Source organism: Lethenteron reissneri, chromosome 61, assembly GCF_015708825.2.
Source record: "Lethenteron reissneri isolate LAM-NWPU_2019-01 chromosome 61, ASM1570882v1, whole genome shotgun sequence".
NCBI classification, from domain to species: domain Eukaryota; kingdom Metazoa; phylum Chordata; class Hyperoartia; order Petromyzontiformes; family Petromyzontidae; genus Lethenteron; species Lethenteron reissneri.
Window position 1 is genome coordinate 4,533,914 of NC_083839.1, and position 16,728 is coordinate 4,550,641.

Consider the following 16,728-nt stretch of genomic DNA (forward strand, 5'->3'; position numbering starts at 1 on the left):
ATGATTGCATAGTTTTCAGGCAAACGTAACCACACAATGCAAGTAGCATTGTCCCAAACATCCCATATTTGACGCGAGAAAATATACCTGCAGATTACTCAACTGGCATTCCACACGGCGGTAAAGTCGTTCCGCCCCCTTACTTAATAATGATAACTATACTAATTACGATTATAAATAAATACACGAGTAGATGATGATGCTGCTGCTGCTACTGCTGACGCCGATCACGTGATGATAATACACAGCAATGCTCGGAGTCAAACCCTAGGTAGGAGGTTATTTCTATTGTTCGAGGAGTCATCAACATCCCAGCTGGCTTGTACAGATGGCCTGCGATGGGTGCGGCGTGTAGAAGATGGGGAGGGAGGGGGTGGGCGGGGGTGGGAGGGGAGGCAGGGGGTGGGATACGTGAGAAGCGATGGGATCAGGGGTGGGGGAGAACAGGTCCTGAGGCCAGACCTATGACCCTGGGTTGTTGTTTTGCTCCGTTTGCAAACCCTTTCTTAGAGTTCCAGTTTTTCAGTTTCATTTATTTGGTGTAGCCCTGTGAGCCATTCGGCTCTTGAATCGGGTGCAACCGCAGTAAACAAAAAACATGAAAAAAAAACATGAACAAGAAAACATCTTGGAGTGACTATGTGCAAACAGAAAATCCAGGAAAAGACGCCAAAATATTCTATAAAAAGCACCGTACACCAACGCTGATGCAAGTCAAACAACAACAACCACAAGACAACTTAGATTAAGGCCATCAGTCTAACTCCGTACTACAACAAACAAACATGGCCAAACCAAAGAACGTTTTCGAAATCACCAAAATGAGAGAGCATGGCGCATGAAACTGAACTAAAACTATTCAACTATTCTTATTTCACCAGGCAAGGCCCACTGAGCTGTAGAGCTATTTCTCAGAAGCGTCCTAGCTATCACAAATGAGACCTCAACGAAGGGGGCCTTATCATCGCGTGGACACTTATAGCAATAGCCCAATACCCTAAACGCAACGTTGACGTTTAAATGTGGAGGGGAAAATCGGAGAACCAGGAGAAATATCCACGCGACCGCAGGAAAAACGTGCAAACTCCCAAATATACACGATTCAGTCGGATCGAACCCACGGCGATGGAGTTAGCATCATGCCACCGTGACATCCTTAGCTTGCCTCTTACGAGTTTGATCATGGCTGCTACACTATCATCATCATCCTCCTCCTCTTCTGATCGTTCACTGCCTTCTCCTGCTGTTGTCATTGTTTTCATCATCATCAGACATCTGCCATGATCAATCCTGCGATGCAACAATCGGACCCAGTGATTGGTGCACAAGCTGGTCCTGCACCTACCCAGCCAAAGCCACGCAGAGATCCACAGACTTACAGAGCGCCTCGAACGCACACAAAGAGACCCACACACTCACAAAGAGACCCACACACTCACAAAGACACACACAGAGACCCACACACTCACAAAGACACCCACACCCTCACAAAGACACCCACACAAAGACACCCACACCCTCACACAGAGACCCACACACTCACAAAGACACCCAAACGCGCACAAAGAGACCCACACACTCACAAAGAGACCCACACACTCACAAAGAGACCCACACCCTCACAAAGACACGCACACAAAGAGACCCACACACTCACAAAGACACACAAAGAGACCCACATACTCACAAAGAGACCCACACACTCACAAAGAGACCCACACCCTCACAAAGAGACCCACACACTCACAAAGACACGCACACTCACAAAGAGACCCACACACTCAAAGAGACCCACACACTCACAAAGAGACTCACAGAATCACACAGAGACCCACACACTCACAAAGAGACTCACACACTCACAAAGAGACTCACACACTCACAAAGACACCCACACCCTCACAAAGACACGCACACACTCACACAGAGACCCACACACTCACAAAGAGACCCACAGACTAACACAGAGACCCACAAACTCACACAGAGACCCACACACTCACAAAGAGACCCACACCCTCACAAAGACACGCACACAAAGAGACCCACACGCACACAAAGAGACCCACACACTCACAAAGAGACTCACACACTCACAAAGAGACCCACACCCTCACAAAGACACGCACACAAAGAGACCCACACGCACACAAAGAGACCCACACCCTCACAAAGACACGCACACAAAGAGACCCACACACTCACAAAGAGACCAACAGACTCACACAGAGACCCACAGAATCACACAGAGACCCACAAACTCGCACAGAGACCCGCAGACAAAGATCCCCCATATAGCCTCAACAGACTGTTGGGGCAAGTGCTGTTAGCGAGCACCTATGAAGGCCGGCACGGCACATGAGGGGGTGGGTGGCCAGCACCACACCCGGCCGCCTTTGTCTCTCTAGTGGCGATGTTTACACACCGCGCCAGGTACTCATTTGAGGCTGAGTCCACATAAGATGCGGTGGAAGGACAACAAATTAAACACCCAAAAATCTAATTTTGATTTAAAGCTTTCGTGACTGCAGGGATTCAAATTCTTGGTTCTTTCGGTAAAGTCACGTAGAAGGGAAACAATAAAATAATAAAAATATTAAAAAAGCAGTTGGAGAGAATTGAGTTTTCACCTGATGACGGACGCTTGTGTTGCGCCCGAAACGTCGTGATTTATTTGATTTTCGTGATTTATTTGATTTTCAAATCAAGAATGAATTATTTACATGATGCCGCTGCTGCTGCTGCTGGTTCAATGAAGGACACTGAACGTGGTGGCCTGTATACGTGCCAGTTCGTATTTAAAACCTCCCGATGGAAGGTGACGGTGGTAAACGCCATTATCTCGGCGAGATAAGATAACTTGGGTAGCAAAAACCCCTTCAGAGTCTTAGATCCACAACAACAACTACGTACACGCAATCTGGTACCAGATAAAGCTGCCCCGAGTGAAGGCGCTTGTGTTGGGGCCACCGAGAACACGCGAACATCACGGCGGCATTGTTTGTGTTGTTTGTGTTGTTGTTTGTGTTGTTTGTTGTTGTTTGTGTTGTTTGTGTTGTTTGTGTTGTTTGTGTTGTTGTGGTATTTGTTTGTTTGTGTTGTTCGTTTTTCCATAACTTTACACTTTTTAGGATTTTTTTTTTCTATTTAATTGCCAATTGCTTAATGGTGGCAGGCAATCATCTGACCCATAGGTGGCAGCCATCTCAAGCCAGAGGACGAGAGGACTCTAGCCGCCACGCATATTAATAAAGGATTTAAAAACAAAGTTTTTAAATTCTTTATTAAATCTTCGTTACGCGCGGTGTCCGTGCCGTGATATTTGGCGGAGATTGTTGTTCTCGCTATAATTCCGTGTGTTCTACGAGCCCCCCCCCCCCATTTAGCTTGTTGTTTGCGTCCTCCGTGTTTGTTTGGCATTGCATTGTTTCCATATTCTTAGGTTTTTTTCGGTAAAGTCACGTAGGTAAAAAATTTAAATTAACAAAAGTAAAATTTTAAAAAGCTTGTGTTGCCTCCGAAACGTCGTGATTTTTTATTTAATTTTTATTTTACTTTTATTAATTTTAATTTTTTACCTACGTGACTTTACCGAAAAAAACCTAAGAATATGAATCCTTGCAGTCACGAAAGCTTCAAATCTTGAATTGCATTGTTTTGTTTTTAACCCGGGAAGGAGCGGTGGCGCAGCGGTTAGCGCTACGAACCCCACGTCCTGAGTTCGATTCCCGACCACGGCCACCAACATCGTAAAACCGGTCCCGGGCATCCCCTAGGTCGACTCAGCCCCAAAATGAGCACCTTATGCGGTTCGTGTAAACACCGCCCTGTGGGGAGACAAAGGCGGCCGGGCGTGGTTTGCTGTCCCACCCACCCCCCCCTCGTGTGCCGTGCCGGCCTTCATAGGCGCCCCAACAGTCTGTGAAGGCTAACACGATGGTGGTGGGGGGTGGGTGGGTTATTTGTCCGTGTTCCCGTGAGGTTCCGAGTTGTTTGTGTTGTTTTTGGCCGCATTGTTGTCGCCCTGCGTGCTGTGTCTCTCCCCCCTCTCCCTCCCTCTCCCTCCTACCTCTCTTTTTTATATTTTTTATTTTTGTTTTTTTACGATAAGTGCAAACAAGAAGATGCTCGGTGTATTCGGCACTTTGCTTCGTTCATCATTTCGTATTTTTTGTTTTTTAAACTTGGCTTTATGTAAAACCCCCATCTCTCGCTCGCTCTCGAGCTCGCTCTCTCGCTCACTCTCTCGCTCGCTCTCTCTCGCTCTCTCGGGGACATCAGTTCATCATTAACTCGGACACGCCGCCGTGTTCTTCGGCGCTCATCCGCGGGTCGGCGTTAACTTGCACAAACATCAGCACGGCCGTCCGGGGTGGGTGGGCAGGGACAGCGAATTATTCCACTCCCGCTGTCGCCTACTCCTCTCCCCCCGTGTCTCTCCATTGATAATCTTCACTGACCCCCCCTCCCCTCCTCCTCCTCTGTATCTCTCTTCTCTCCTTTTATCTCTTTTTTAATTTTTAAAAATATTTTTTCCCATTCACTCCCTCCTTGCGGCTCCCCGTTGACTCTCCCCCCTTCACTCCCTCCCCCGTGACTCTCCACCCCTCCCTTCCTCGTCTTTACATCCCTGGCGTCTTTGTCTCACCGTCCCATCCCTCTGCTCTCGCCTCTCCCCGTGTCTAACTTAAAGCCGATTCTCTCTCCTCTGCCCCCATCGCTCCCTCCCCTCTCCACCTCCATTTCATCAAATCTCCATTCACCCCCCACCCACCCACCCTCACCTGTCTCTCCATCCCCCCTGTCCCCACGTCTCATGTCACTCCATCCTCTCCCCAGCCTGCATCTTCCCCGCTCCCTGTGTCTCACTTCATTCCCTCCGCTCATGCCTCCCCGTTTGACCTCTCTCTATCCAATCTTGATTTGAAGCTTTCGTGACTGCAGGAATCCATACGCGTTGGTTCTTTCGGTAAAGTCACGTGGGTAAGAAAAGAAAATAAATCACGACGTTTCGGGCGCAACACAAGCGTCCGTCATCAGGTGGGAAAGCGTGGTCATGCTCTCTCTCTCTATCCCTTCACCACCTCTCCCCTCCGTCCGTGTCTCCCCGTGAACTCCCTCCTCTTGCTGCCTTCACTCCCCATCCTTACTCTGCCCGTCTCCCCGTATCGACCGCACTTCGACTTGTCTCCCCATGCCAGCGACCTTCTGCCCCTCCCCGCTCTCACCTCATCCTCCCTCCCTCCCTCCACCACCCCCCTCTGCTCACCCCACAGCCCCCACTCCCCATCTCCCCACCACCACCACTTAGCGCTCCCCTCCCTCTCCCCTTTCGCCCTCTCGTCGTCGTCAACACGGCTCCTATATAAAGGGTCTCTGTGCTCCCAGTCGGGCAGAGGTCTGCGTGCACAGAGCCACAGCTGGAATCAACCCACAGGACGAGTCGACGGCCGTCAAAGTCTTAGCGCTTCAGAGTTCCATCACTGCGCGTAGCGAGGGCTTTCTGCAGTGGTTCCTGAATTAGGCGCCTCGTCGGAAACGTCGGGTTATTTTAGTTTTTTGTGTCATTATTGTAATTGGTGTATTGTGGTAGAGCAATACTTAGCGGCGGCAGCATCAACAACATCACATCTGGTGCCGCGAAAGGGTGAGTTGTGTTCGCTTGCACACATCTCATGGGGCTATTGATGATGATGGTGGTGATCGTGATTTCGTGTGCCCGTTTATGACTTCTTCTGAGAGATTCAGTTCTGAGCAATTTCGCCATTCAGTTGTTTCGTCTGAGAGTTGGTGAATTGCAGATCCATCCATCCATCACACCCACCTCGTTCACCCACGCGCCTCCAAATGCACGGTTGAAACAGTTGCCACGTTATATGGTCCATTGGATTTGTATCGGCAGCCGCACAGAATCGAGGTCGATCGAGAGCGCTGTTTGCGAGCGCCTATTAAGGTGGGCATTGTGCGCAACACGTGCAGTGTTGTGTGCAGAGGCGCAGTCTTGCAACTGATTACTCACGCCACTGCTGTCGGAAGGGTCCCTCCTATAGGGACCCTCTGCAGTTAATTGGGCTTCGTACCCACAACTTTACCCTAACAAAAGCGACTTGCCGATCCTCTTGACTGCTGTTGCAGCCATTCTAATACCGCTGGGGAGATAATTAACATCAATTATGTAGTCATTCTGCTGCGTCGGCAGTGGCGCACAAGCGCGATTTAAACAACGCATGTGCTCGCTCTGAAGAAGGGCCATTGTTTGAAACGTCGCCTATTTGTTGTTGTTTTACCTGTTTTGAACACCGCGCCACGGTGTTGTTTCACATCGCCGAATGTGTCCGAGTGTCATCATGGATAACGTAACAAGCGGAGCACGATAACGGTGGGGAATTATTTCTGACTTCTGCCCATGATAAGACGCACTCCCCCCCCCCCACCGTATATTTTTTTGTTATAAAACATTTATTTTCTTATTCCACATTCTCACGTCGCTGACATTCTGGACGGTGTTATCAGTCTGCATCGACGGTATCAGGTACACAGGACTCATCAGAGCAGGCGGGGGTTGAGCTCGGGTATTTAAAACTGTTCCAAGGTTTAGGATGGACCCCCTATGTACGTGCTGTATTCTTCTTATACTCCGGTGTGTGCGTTATTTGACACCCACCGGGCACAAGATTTGGGGTGCGTCTTCCTTTTCGGAGCGTCTTATACGAACACCCTTTGTTTGAGAACGTTTGATTTTACTTTGAATATTTAAAAAAAAAGTGTATTTTGTCGTACTGTGTATGTGACGGTGTTGAATGGCTTGCCCCGTATGTTACCAATGGCGTTACTAGTCACATGCCGTTTGTAAAAACTGGTCATTAGACATTTAATGTTTTTTTTGTTATCCGGCTCCATGGTGTAAAACAAGTGCAGTCTCCAACTCGTGTCACCCACTCCCCCTCTGACCGATTTACAATGAAGGGCGATTGCCCGAACCGTTGCCAATTATATATTTACGAATTTTTAGGCCACACGCAGTGCTAATTATTATTTCGTTATTCATTCGTAATCCGGAGAATACGGTATATGCCACGTAGGCTATTGTAGAAATACAAACATCTATAATAGGTTTTGTTTGGGGTGAGATCACGTATATATATAAATGTGCCGTTAAACCCGCCATCACCCGCCACAGCCAATGTTTAGTGTCACGTAAGCAGAACGTGGTCAATTCGTTACTAGTACAGCACTAGTGTGTAGTGTATAGTGTAGTGTATAGTAGTGTAGTATATAGTTGTGTAGTGTATAGTGTAGTGTATAATGTAGTGTACTAGTACAGCACCACCGGTTGTGTGTTGGAGAGTAAATCCACAACATTCACAATCCGAGTTCCGACGTTTCGCCAATAATCACAACCGGCTTCATCAGCCGACAGCCACATTAGTGGAGACATCCTCCTCCTGTTTCGTTCTTAAATAGACAGCGGATAAATATGTCGTCACCTGAGCCCTTCAGGTGAGAAGGCCGGGGGGGGGGGTTAATGAGTGTATATACATTACAATGGGTATCCATTACCGGTTGGATTATTTAACACACCCTCTTATGGATATTGGTCGCGAACGCCTACGTGTTCTATATATATACATATCTATCAGTATAGATATTCAGCATATTCTTAGGTTTTTTCGGTAAAGTCACGTAGGCAAAACATTCAAATTAATAAAAGTAAAATAAAATAAAAATCACGACGTTTCGGAGGCAACACAAGCTTCCGGCTTCAGGTGGAACCGTCACAGCCACGACAGCTGTTGCCTCCGAAACGTCGTGATTTTTATTTTATTTTACTTTTATTAATTTTAATGTTTCACCTACGTGACTTTACCGAAAAAAACCTAAGAATATGAATCCTTGCAGTCACGAAAGCTTGAAATCTAGAAAAAGATATTCAGCACTTTGCCAATCCACTGCGTGGATGAAGGTCACCCCACGCCGTGTCGGCGTGACGTGTGTTTGACCATTCTTCAAGAATCGGTTCAGACATCATCATCATCATCGCTCGCCGCTGACGTTACACGCCGCGTCCATAGCGCAGTGCGCTATAGAGTAGATCAAGCCCACAATTCAGCCTCGTCGCATACACGCAACGTACGTACTCATTTACCTCCTTGCCCTCCCCCCTCACCCCCACCCCTGTGTGTGACTGTCCAGGTCTTTGTCCCGTGTCAGGTCTCACAACTCATCAGTGGCCACGTGTGGTGTGTCGCTGTTGTTTGCAGCCCAGCCTATCCCCAACCACCGCAGAACAGACCCAATCCTATCTCAGCAAAGTCCAGTCTGAACTCATCTCCAACCCAGACCAGTCCTATTCTAAGCCTCTAGCGGTCTTGCCTAACCAAGAAGCCGAGTGCAATCCTCACTCAATCCCCAGCTCGATCTCATCTTCAGCCCAGGCTCTCTACCTCAGCTCCCCACATCCTTCCCAGGCCACCGGTTAGCCATGGAACGCCTCCACGGCGGAGAGGTGTCCGTGATCCAGCACGTGCAGAGCGTCTTCAGCGGGCAGCAGCACACCCTCGACTTCATGTCCAACGTGGGTGACATCCGCACGGCCTTCCTTGTCTACTTCCCCATCTGCTTCTACCTGCGCCGTGACGTGGGCATCAGGATGGTGTGGGCGGCCGTGCTGGGAGACTGGGTCAACCTCATGTCCAAGTGGTGAGATCCTGCGGGTGATGAACGGTGGCCAACAACGCTCGCGACACACCACGTTTAGAATGAACGTCACACGTTGAGTGTTTGGATGCTGGACGTTTTCCACGCGAGTATAAGCCACCTTAATTTGGGCTATTGTTTGTGGCCAGGTCGCTTCTGAAAAAAGAGCTAAATAGCTCAGTGGGCCTTACATGGTAACAATAAAAAAATCAAGTTTATAGTTTAAATCTTGACTTAAAGCTTTCGTGACGGCAGGAATTCATATTCTTTGGGTCTTTCGGTGAAGTCACGTAGAGAGGTTCAAATTAATAAAAATAAACAAAAAACTACAAGCGATCGTCGTCATCCTGGCGACCGCTTGTGTTGCGATCGAAACGTTGTCGTTTTTAATTTTATTTTTTATTAATTTGAACCTATCTACGTAACTTTACCGAAAGACCCGAAACATATAGTTTGTAGTTTAGTTTTTAGGGTCGGCAGTCAGGCAGTGCAGCGGGAACAATCCTGCCTCACAGCAACAAGCACCTGGGTTCGATTCCTGGAGTTTGTGCATTCTCGCCCTGTTCCCAATGGGTTTCCTCTGGGCTCTGCGATTTCCTCCCATGTCCTAAACAACGTACCAACTGGTATTGGCCATAACATCCCAATGCAAAAAATGCACCAACCAATGATTCAATCGGGATCAAACACACACAGAAGCGTGTCTCCCGCGTCGTGTCACCTTCATGCCACGTGTCATCATGTCCCTTGTGAAGGATCCTGTTCGGACATCGGCCTTACTGGTGGGTTCACGAGACCACCTTCTACGTGAACAGCACCGTGCCCTACCTGCAGCAGTTCCCCATCACCTGCGAGACGGGCCCAGGTGAGCAAGCCTCCACCTCCCCCACACACCACCCCTTCACCAACACGCAGCGTGGTGTATCTATGTGGGGGAGCAGTGGTGCAGCGGTCAGCGCGTTGCGCTGCGAACCCAGTTGCCAAAATTCATAGCTTATCGGATTCCTCTGGTATCAATACATATTCCGATTCCCGATCACGGCCATCATCAGTTGAATATCTATTGGTGGTCATGGGCACTCCGTATGCCAAATCAGCATTAAATAAGTACCTCCCGGAGTTGTGTAAACAGCGACACCGTGGAGACCAAGGTGGCCGGGCATGGTGCCGGAGACACCAGACCCTCGTGCGCCGTGCCGGCTTTCATCGGCGCTAACAGCACTTGCCCCAGATTTGAAGCTTTCGTGACTGCAATAATTCATACTCTTAGGTTTTTTCGGTAAAGTCACGTAGGGGAAAATAAATAAATAATGGGGATAAATAATAGAAAAAATAATAGAAATAAAATAATAATAAATCACTATTCTTTTATTTCTATTATTTATTTTTTTACCTACGTGACTTTACCGAAAAAACCTAAGAGTATAGCACTTGCCCCAACAGCCTGCCAAGGTTATACAGGGGATCTTTGTCTCTAGGGAGCCTCTTTGCATTGTTTGACGTTGCAACTCGCTGACCCGCCCACGCTGGACAACTGTGGAAAAGATTTCGATCTAAAGCTTTCGTGACTGCAGGGTTTCATCTTCTTGGTTCTTTCGGTAAAGTCACGTAGAAGGGAAGTAATAAAATAATAAAAATAAAACATAATAAAATTATTCTCACGACGTTTCGGCCACAACGCAAGCAGCCGTCCTCAGGTGAAGACATTCAGACGCTGTCTTCCCGACAGACCTGGTCTTCACCTGAGGACGGCTACTTGCGTTGTGGCCGAAACGTCGTGAGAATTATTTTATTATGTTTTATTTTTATTATTTTATTACTTCCCTTCTACGTGACTTTACCGAAAGAACCAAGAAAATGTGGAAAAGATCTTCAGAGCTCATCGGATTCCTCCAGTCTACATTTTTAAATCCTTTATATTAAGTTCACTTGCTTGCTTGCTTACGACCGTGCAAATCTTTCGGTCGTTTTTTAACCCACTTCCCGTGATCCAATCGAGCTGACATTTCCACACAGACTCATTGTGCGTGACAATTAATGTTCGTGAAATTTTTTTTCCAAAATTTTACACTTTTTAGGACAAAAATATTATATTTAATTACCAATTGCTTAATGCTGCAATGCAATCATCTGACCCATAGGTGGCAGCCATCTCAAGCCAGAGGACGAGAGGACTCTAGCCGCCACGCATATAAAGGATTTATAGTGAAAAATTTTGTTTTTACGGGTTATACTTGTTCAGATTCAGTATCTCACGTGTGCTCGCGTGTCCCCCCACCCCACCCCACCCGCCCCGCACGATGCAGGCAGCCCGTCGGGCCATGCGATGGGCTCGGCGTGCGTGTGGTACGTGATGGTGAAGGCCCTGCTGGACTCGCGCGCCGTGGCGGCCCGCGGGCCCGCGACCCGCCGCTGGCTCGGCGCGGCGCTCTGGAGCGCCTTCGCCGTCGTGCAGCTCGGGGTCGGCATCTCCCGGCTCTTCGTCGCCGCGCACTTCCCACACCAAGTCCTGCTGGGAGCGCTCGCCGGTACGTGTGGGAACTCATCCTCCGCCTCCTCCTCTTCATCGCAACCCTCATCGAAACCCTCCTCCACCGCGTCGGCACCCTTATCGCTTCATCCAACTCATCGTCATCTTCCACATCGTCATTCTCGTCTTCATCCTTCTCTCTTCAACCTCCACATCGTCATCCTCGTCTTCACTCTCTTCATCAGACTCATCTCATTTCCCCACTACCTCCTCATCCTCCACCCAATCGTCCTCCTTTCTCCACTGCCTCCTCCTATGCCTGTTCCTCCTTCGTCATCCCCATCTTTCTCATCCTTCTCGCCCTCCAAAAAAACTTGAGATGTCGTGAGTTCAGAGTATAGAGAGATGCAGGCCACGTAAGCGATGCAGTGAAATGTGAAGAACTGTAGACAAGAGGTCTATGTAGTGAGATGACGGGAGAGATACACGAGATTAAAATAAGACTACTTACTTTGTAAGCTTATCATGCTATTATGCGCACTAGAATTTGAGTGAGCCAAATTTTGACGCAACCTATTTTTCTGTAACATGAATCCAGAGAGCACCTCTAAGGTTTTCCTCCGATTCGCTTACGCCACGCGTGCTCTCGCACACAAAGCTTTCCCATATACGCTTAACAGTTTGTGGGGGCAAGTGGCACAGCACACGAGTGGGTGGCCAGCACCACGCCTGGCCGCATTTATTACCCTAGCGGTGACGTTTACACATCGCGCCAGGTACTTATTTGAGGCCGAGACGACCTACGGGAGGGCCAAGGACCAGTTCAGACAATCGTCACCGGTGTTGGTAGCGGCCGTGATCGGGAATCGAACTCGGCTCGCCGGGTTCGTAGCGCGGTGCGCTAACCGCCGCATCACCAAAGATCCCCCGTGTAGCCTTAACAGACTCTAGATTTGAAGCTTTCATGACTGCAAGGATTCACATTCTTAGGTTTTTTTCGGTAAAGTCACGTAGGTAAAAAAATTAAATTACTAAAAATAAAATAAAAATCACGACGTTTCGGAAGCAACACAAGCTTCCGTCTTCAGGTGGAACAGTCACAGCACGATAGCTGTATCAAGTGAAAGAAATTACAGGAAAACCGTATTTTTATATATATACTGGTTGAGGGTGGGAGTAGCCAAGGTAGGCCCTGGATTTTTTTTTTATAATATTCAGAGCCCACCTTGGCTCCTCCCACCCCTCAACCAGTATATATACAAATACGGTTTTCCTGTAACTTCTCTCACTTGATACAGCAATCGTGCTGTGACTGTTCCACCTGAATACGGACGCTTGTGTTGCTTCCGAAACGTCGTGATTTTGATTTTATTTTTATTAAATTCTTACCTACGTGACTTTACCGAAAAAACCTACGAAAATGAATACCTTAACAGACTGTTGGGGACAAGCGCCGTCATAGCGAGCTCACGTTCTGCTCCCCCGCAACACACTCGCACAGGCATGGCGGTGGCCGACCTCTTCGGCTCCGTGTCCTGCATCCACGACGCGCCGCTCTCGCGCTACGTGGGCACCAGCGCGGCGCTCTTCGCGCTGGCGCTGGGCTTCTACCTGGCGCTGCTCGCCGTCGGCGTCGACCTGCTGTGGACCGTCGCCTTCGCCAAGAAGTGGTGCCTGCACCCCGAGTGGGTGCACCTGGACAGCACGCCCTTCGCAGGCCTCGTGCGCAACCTCGGCGTGCTGGCGGGCACGGGGCTGGCGCTCAACTCGGGGCTGCATCGCGACGCGCTGGCGGGGGCCCGCGGCGAGGCGCCGGCGTTCCGCGCCGCCTGCGCGATCGCCGCCGTGGTGACGCTGAGGCTGTACGACGGGGTCAAGGTGCCGAGCGACGACGAGCTGGCGTTCTACGTGCTTACGTTCTGCAAGAGCCTGCTGGTGCCGCTCAGCGCGCTGGCGCTGCTGCCGTACACGCTGCGCCACCTGCTCGACGCGGGAACGCGCCACCACAAGCTGGCCTAGGCCCCCGCGGGCGAGCGGGGGCGGCTTTGTAGGCGGTAGAGTTGCCTGCGCTCTCTAAATATCGGATAAAAAAATAAACGGGACTTATTATATAGGAGGGAGTACGTGCGGCAATGCCGGAGAGAGAGGGGGGGGAAGGTAAACGCATTGTCTCGGGGTGTACCGTTGTCAGACAGCTGACAAAAGCCAGGACTTCTTAGTGTTATTTTTTTTTGTTCTGGAACGACCGACAGATTACCCCGGACAGCTTGTCTCAAAAGAAAAAACAGAGGGGGCGATCCTGGGAAAACCAGGACGGGTGGCAACCCTAGCGGGCAGGCCTAAAGCTTCTCTCACCCTCGACGGCTTGGGCAGGGCTTAATTCCTCACCGAAGTGGCCAGTGACGAGTCTAGACATAGCCATAGCAAGAGGTGTGCTGGATCACCGGTAAGTTGAAGTATTAAAGTAGGCTGCACGAGACTAATCGTTGCCATCGCGGCAGGAGGTATATTGGACTCGGTGTGCCGACTGAATGTAATCCCCGAGCGCGGGAGATCTTTAGAGTGGCATCAGGGGTGGGTGGTTGAGAGAGGACGTCTCCGCTCAAGACCGATCGGAGAGGGGACACGGGGAGCTGAGAGAGGAGCGGGGAATTCCCCCCCCCCCCCCCGTTTGTTTTGTAACCCAACATCCACGCCATCGCCCTCCGGCCGGGCCCCCCAATGGGGGACCCTAGCGGAGTTGCACCGCCTGCACACTCGACAAACGGCCACGGCCGCCGTCGGGGACGGGTGGAAAAAAAACGGAGCGAGCGAACGAGGCAAAGACGACGGAACGGGAAAAAAAAGAAGAAAGCGTAAATCGATTGACACGGTCGCAGGGAGATGCAACGGACGAACTCAAAGGAGGAGGGCGGTGGCCATGGAACTTTGCCGACTTGAGGGCACGTGCTCGTGCACGTGCACGCGACGCAGGGCACCCGCGCGTGTCCGGCGTTCTTCGTTTCTCTCCCCGTCGAGCAAAGCGTCTGGGAGCTGTGGCAGGGCTGTTATCGCACTGTTGCTGAGGACCCGGTCCCGGCCCCCTCCCTCGAAGTCGACTCGGCCTTGAGCGAGTACCCCGGTGTGATGTGAAATCATCAGCGCTGCGGAAAGGCAAAAGATTGCCGGGCATGGTGGTCGCCATATCGCCCACCGGTCGGGGCCTTGCCATACTCACAGTGGTGTTCGCTCACAGCGCTTGCCCCAACAAGTCTGTTCAAAGGCTACATGGGGAGGTGAGGGGGGTGATCTTTGTCTTTGTGTGGCATTGGTTCAAGAGACCAAGATGAGCGAGAGAGACGGAGAGAGGGGGTTAAATGCGTGTCCCCGACACTGTTTAGTTAAGCTAGAACGTATCTCAGTGAAACCCGGGTAAGTGCCGGGCTCGTGTGTTGATGCGATACGTTACCTATACTCGTGTTTTTGCGACGTTGCCTTATTAAGTTAAGTTATTGTGGTGTAATGCAAAAGCAGCTATCGAATGTACTACACGACTTTGCGATTCCAGGACAATGCACAAAAAACATGCGTTTTAAAATCGTGACGAATTATTTCAAAACGTACTAAATAAAAAAATGTTCTATATTTACGACGGTTTATAAGCCTACGCCTTCACGACACAGTCCCATCATTTGCAATCAATATTATCGGCCCGGATACAATGCTGACTTTTACAAAATAATATTTGGCCAAATATCACAACCAGAACCCCTATTGAAAGCGAGTCTTAATACAAGCACAGCATCGCATAACCGGCCGTCACAAATCCACCCTGACCAATTAACCGACCACACTCAGAGCAGCATTGGTACGTGGTTGTTCACCGATCTGACCTCTTTCACCACCGGCTCTGGGCTGTCAACGGAAGATGAGCAGCACCAATGCATAGATGCTCGTTTGAGCAGGGAAATCAATATTAGCCATGATCATTCCACTGCTGGATGAAGGCTTCTCCCAAGCCACCAACAGGCCTCAGTCCTCTTGAGCAATGCAAAGTGATTATACTAGTCCTGTACTTTACTGAATCGATTGTGCTGTTTGTGTTAACGAATTTTGTTGTTGTTGAGCGTTTAGAGTTAAGGACACGCTACATCGAGTGTGTTAGGTCATCGCGGACGGTTCATAATGAGGCCTTTGCCACCACTCGCATATAGCGCACAGTAGGCATCGGCCGTCGTTCAATTGTTTGCGATCTTTTCGGATTTCAGATGCGAGTCTGAAAACTCACTCAAGCGTAACGGCAATAATTCTTCCCCGCGAGCGCTTCCAGCATTTGATTTGTCCGTGCCGTGGTGTCGCGGTGAGTCCGCCGGAAATGCAAATCCAGGGGTCGCCAGTTCTACCCGATCTACCGGCACGGAAGCTGTGGCTTTTGTACGTTCAACTGCTTTCGCACCGTACGTAGCCCAAACGCGCTAATCGGAGCTGCGGGGGAAGGTCAACACACACAAAAAACTGTCAAAAAAGTTTTCAATCTCGTTGAAACAATGGTGCAATTTTCCTTAAATCCCGCACACTTCACACCGCCACCTGTCCACTCTACAGTTATCATAAACTGCGTACACGACAGTTTATTTTGTCGGCAGGTGCTGGGGTAAAGTGTGGGTTGTTGGGTTGTAGCTCCTACCTTCTCCGAGATCTGACCGGTGCATAAAAACTTGGGGATGCAAATATCCTCGCGTTTGAGCGCCCGAAATCTTCCCTCTACTCGGAGGCCCTTCCGCCAGCAGCAGCGTGAGGGAGCAATTGCGGGGGCTGCGCCTTAACCCAAATCAAAATAAGCGAGGGTTTAGTGCCATTTGCGGTTGCAACTGGCAGCTCAAGTGAATATTTGCCGCGTAGAAATTAAATTAGAGCACTAACACACTTAGGGACTTCCAGATTGAACGAAATCTAGCAAATGCAGTTGTTGTCGTCGTTGCCTCACGTGCCGTCTGTACAATGGTCGTTGTGGCGTTGTTGCTTCTGCTGCTGCTGTTGTTGTTGCCGACTTCACGGAGATGCACTTCGTTGCCAATTTCATTCAAATAAAAAACACAAATCCTCGTCTTGTTTACTCACGCACCCCAGGTGCTCTTTTCTGTGCCTAAGTGCATACGCGGGTCAACTGAAGCCAACATACACTGTGACGAGTTAACCGAGAGGAGAATAATTTGCCAGTAACTCTCGACCCGGTAATTGATTACAGAGACAAGCCTGTGGGAGCAGACCGATGGAGCACATACGAAACTCTTCCGTTCACCGGCATATTGGTTCAAGCAAGCTGAACTCTGCTGAAGAGACACCGAATTCAAAGTTTTGCTTGTGTCGAACCATTTCTGCTGAAATTGTATGCACTTCGATTTAAAGCTTTCGTGACTGCAGGGATTCATCTTCTTGGTTCTTTCGGTAAAGTCACGTAGAAGGGAAGTAATAAAATAATAAAAATAAAACATAATAAAATAATTCTCACGTTTCGGCTACAACGCAAGCAGCCGTCACCTGAAGACGGCTGCTTGCGTTGTAGCCGAAACGTCGTGAGA

At 49.5% G+C, this 16,728-nt stretch overlaps 1 protein-coding gene across 1 annotated transcript; it reads left to right on the forward strand.

The window, feature by feature from the left end:
• Nucleotides 1–5,385: 5,385 nt before the first annotated feature.
• LOC133358373 (glucose-6-phosphatase 2-like) lies at nucleotides 5,386–16,252 on the forward strand. The gene is made up of 5 exons (XM_061576678.1): nucleotides 5,386–5,647; nucleotides 8,194–8,700; nucleotides 9,453–9,562; nucleotides 11,004–11,225; nucleotides 12,669–16,252. The coding sequence occupies exons 2-5, from the start codon at nucleotides 8,483–8,485 to the stop codon at nucleotides 13,184–13,186; spliced, it is 1,068 nt and encodes a 355-aa protein (XP_061432662.1). The 5' UTR covers nucleotides 5,386–5,647; nucleotides 8,194–8,482; the 3' UTR covers nucleotides 13,187–16,252.
• The last annotated feature ends 476 nt before the right edge of the window (nucleotides 16,253–16,728 follow it).

What these genes read in the sequence shown, in the direction of transcription:
- LOC133358373 (XM_061576678.1), top strand. Translation starts at nt 8,483, where the DNA reads ATGGAACGCCTCCACGGCGGAGAGGTGTCCGTGATCCAGCACGTGCAG. An exon ending in GTCAACCTCATGTCCAAGTG is followed by an intron (nt 8,701 to 9,452) that starts GTGAGATCCTGC and finishes TCCCTTGTGAAG; the next exon opens with GATCCTGTTCGGACATCGGC. An exon ending in CACCTGCGAGACGGGCCCAG is followed by an intron (nt 9,563 to 11,003) that starts GTGAGCAAGCCT and finishes CGCACGATGCAG; the next exon opens with GCAGCCCGTCGGGCCATGCG.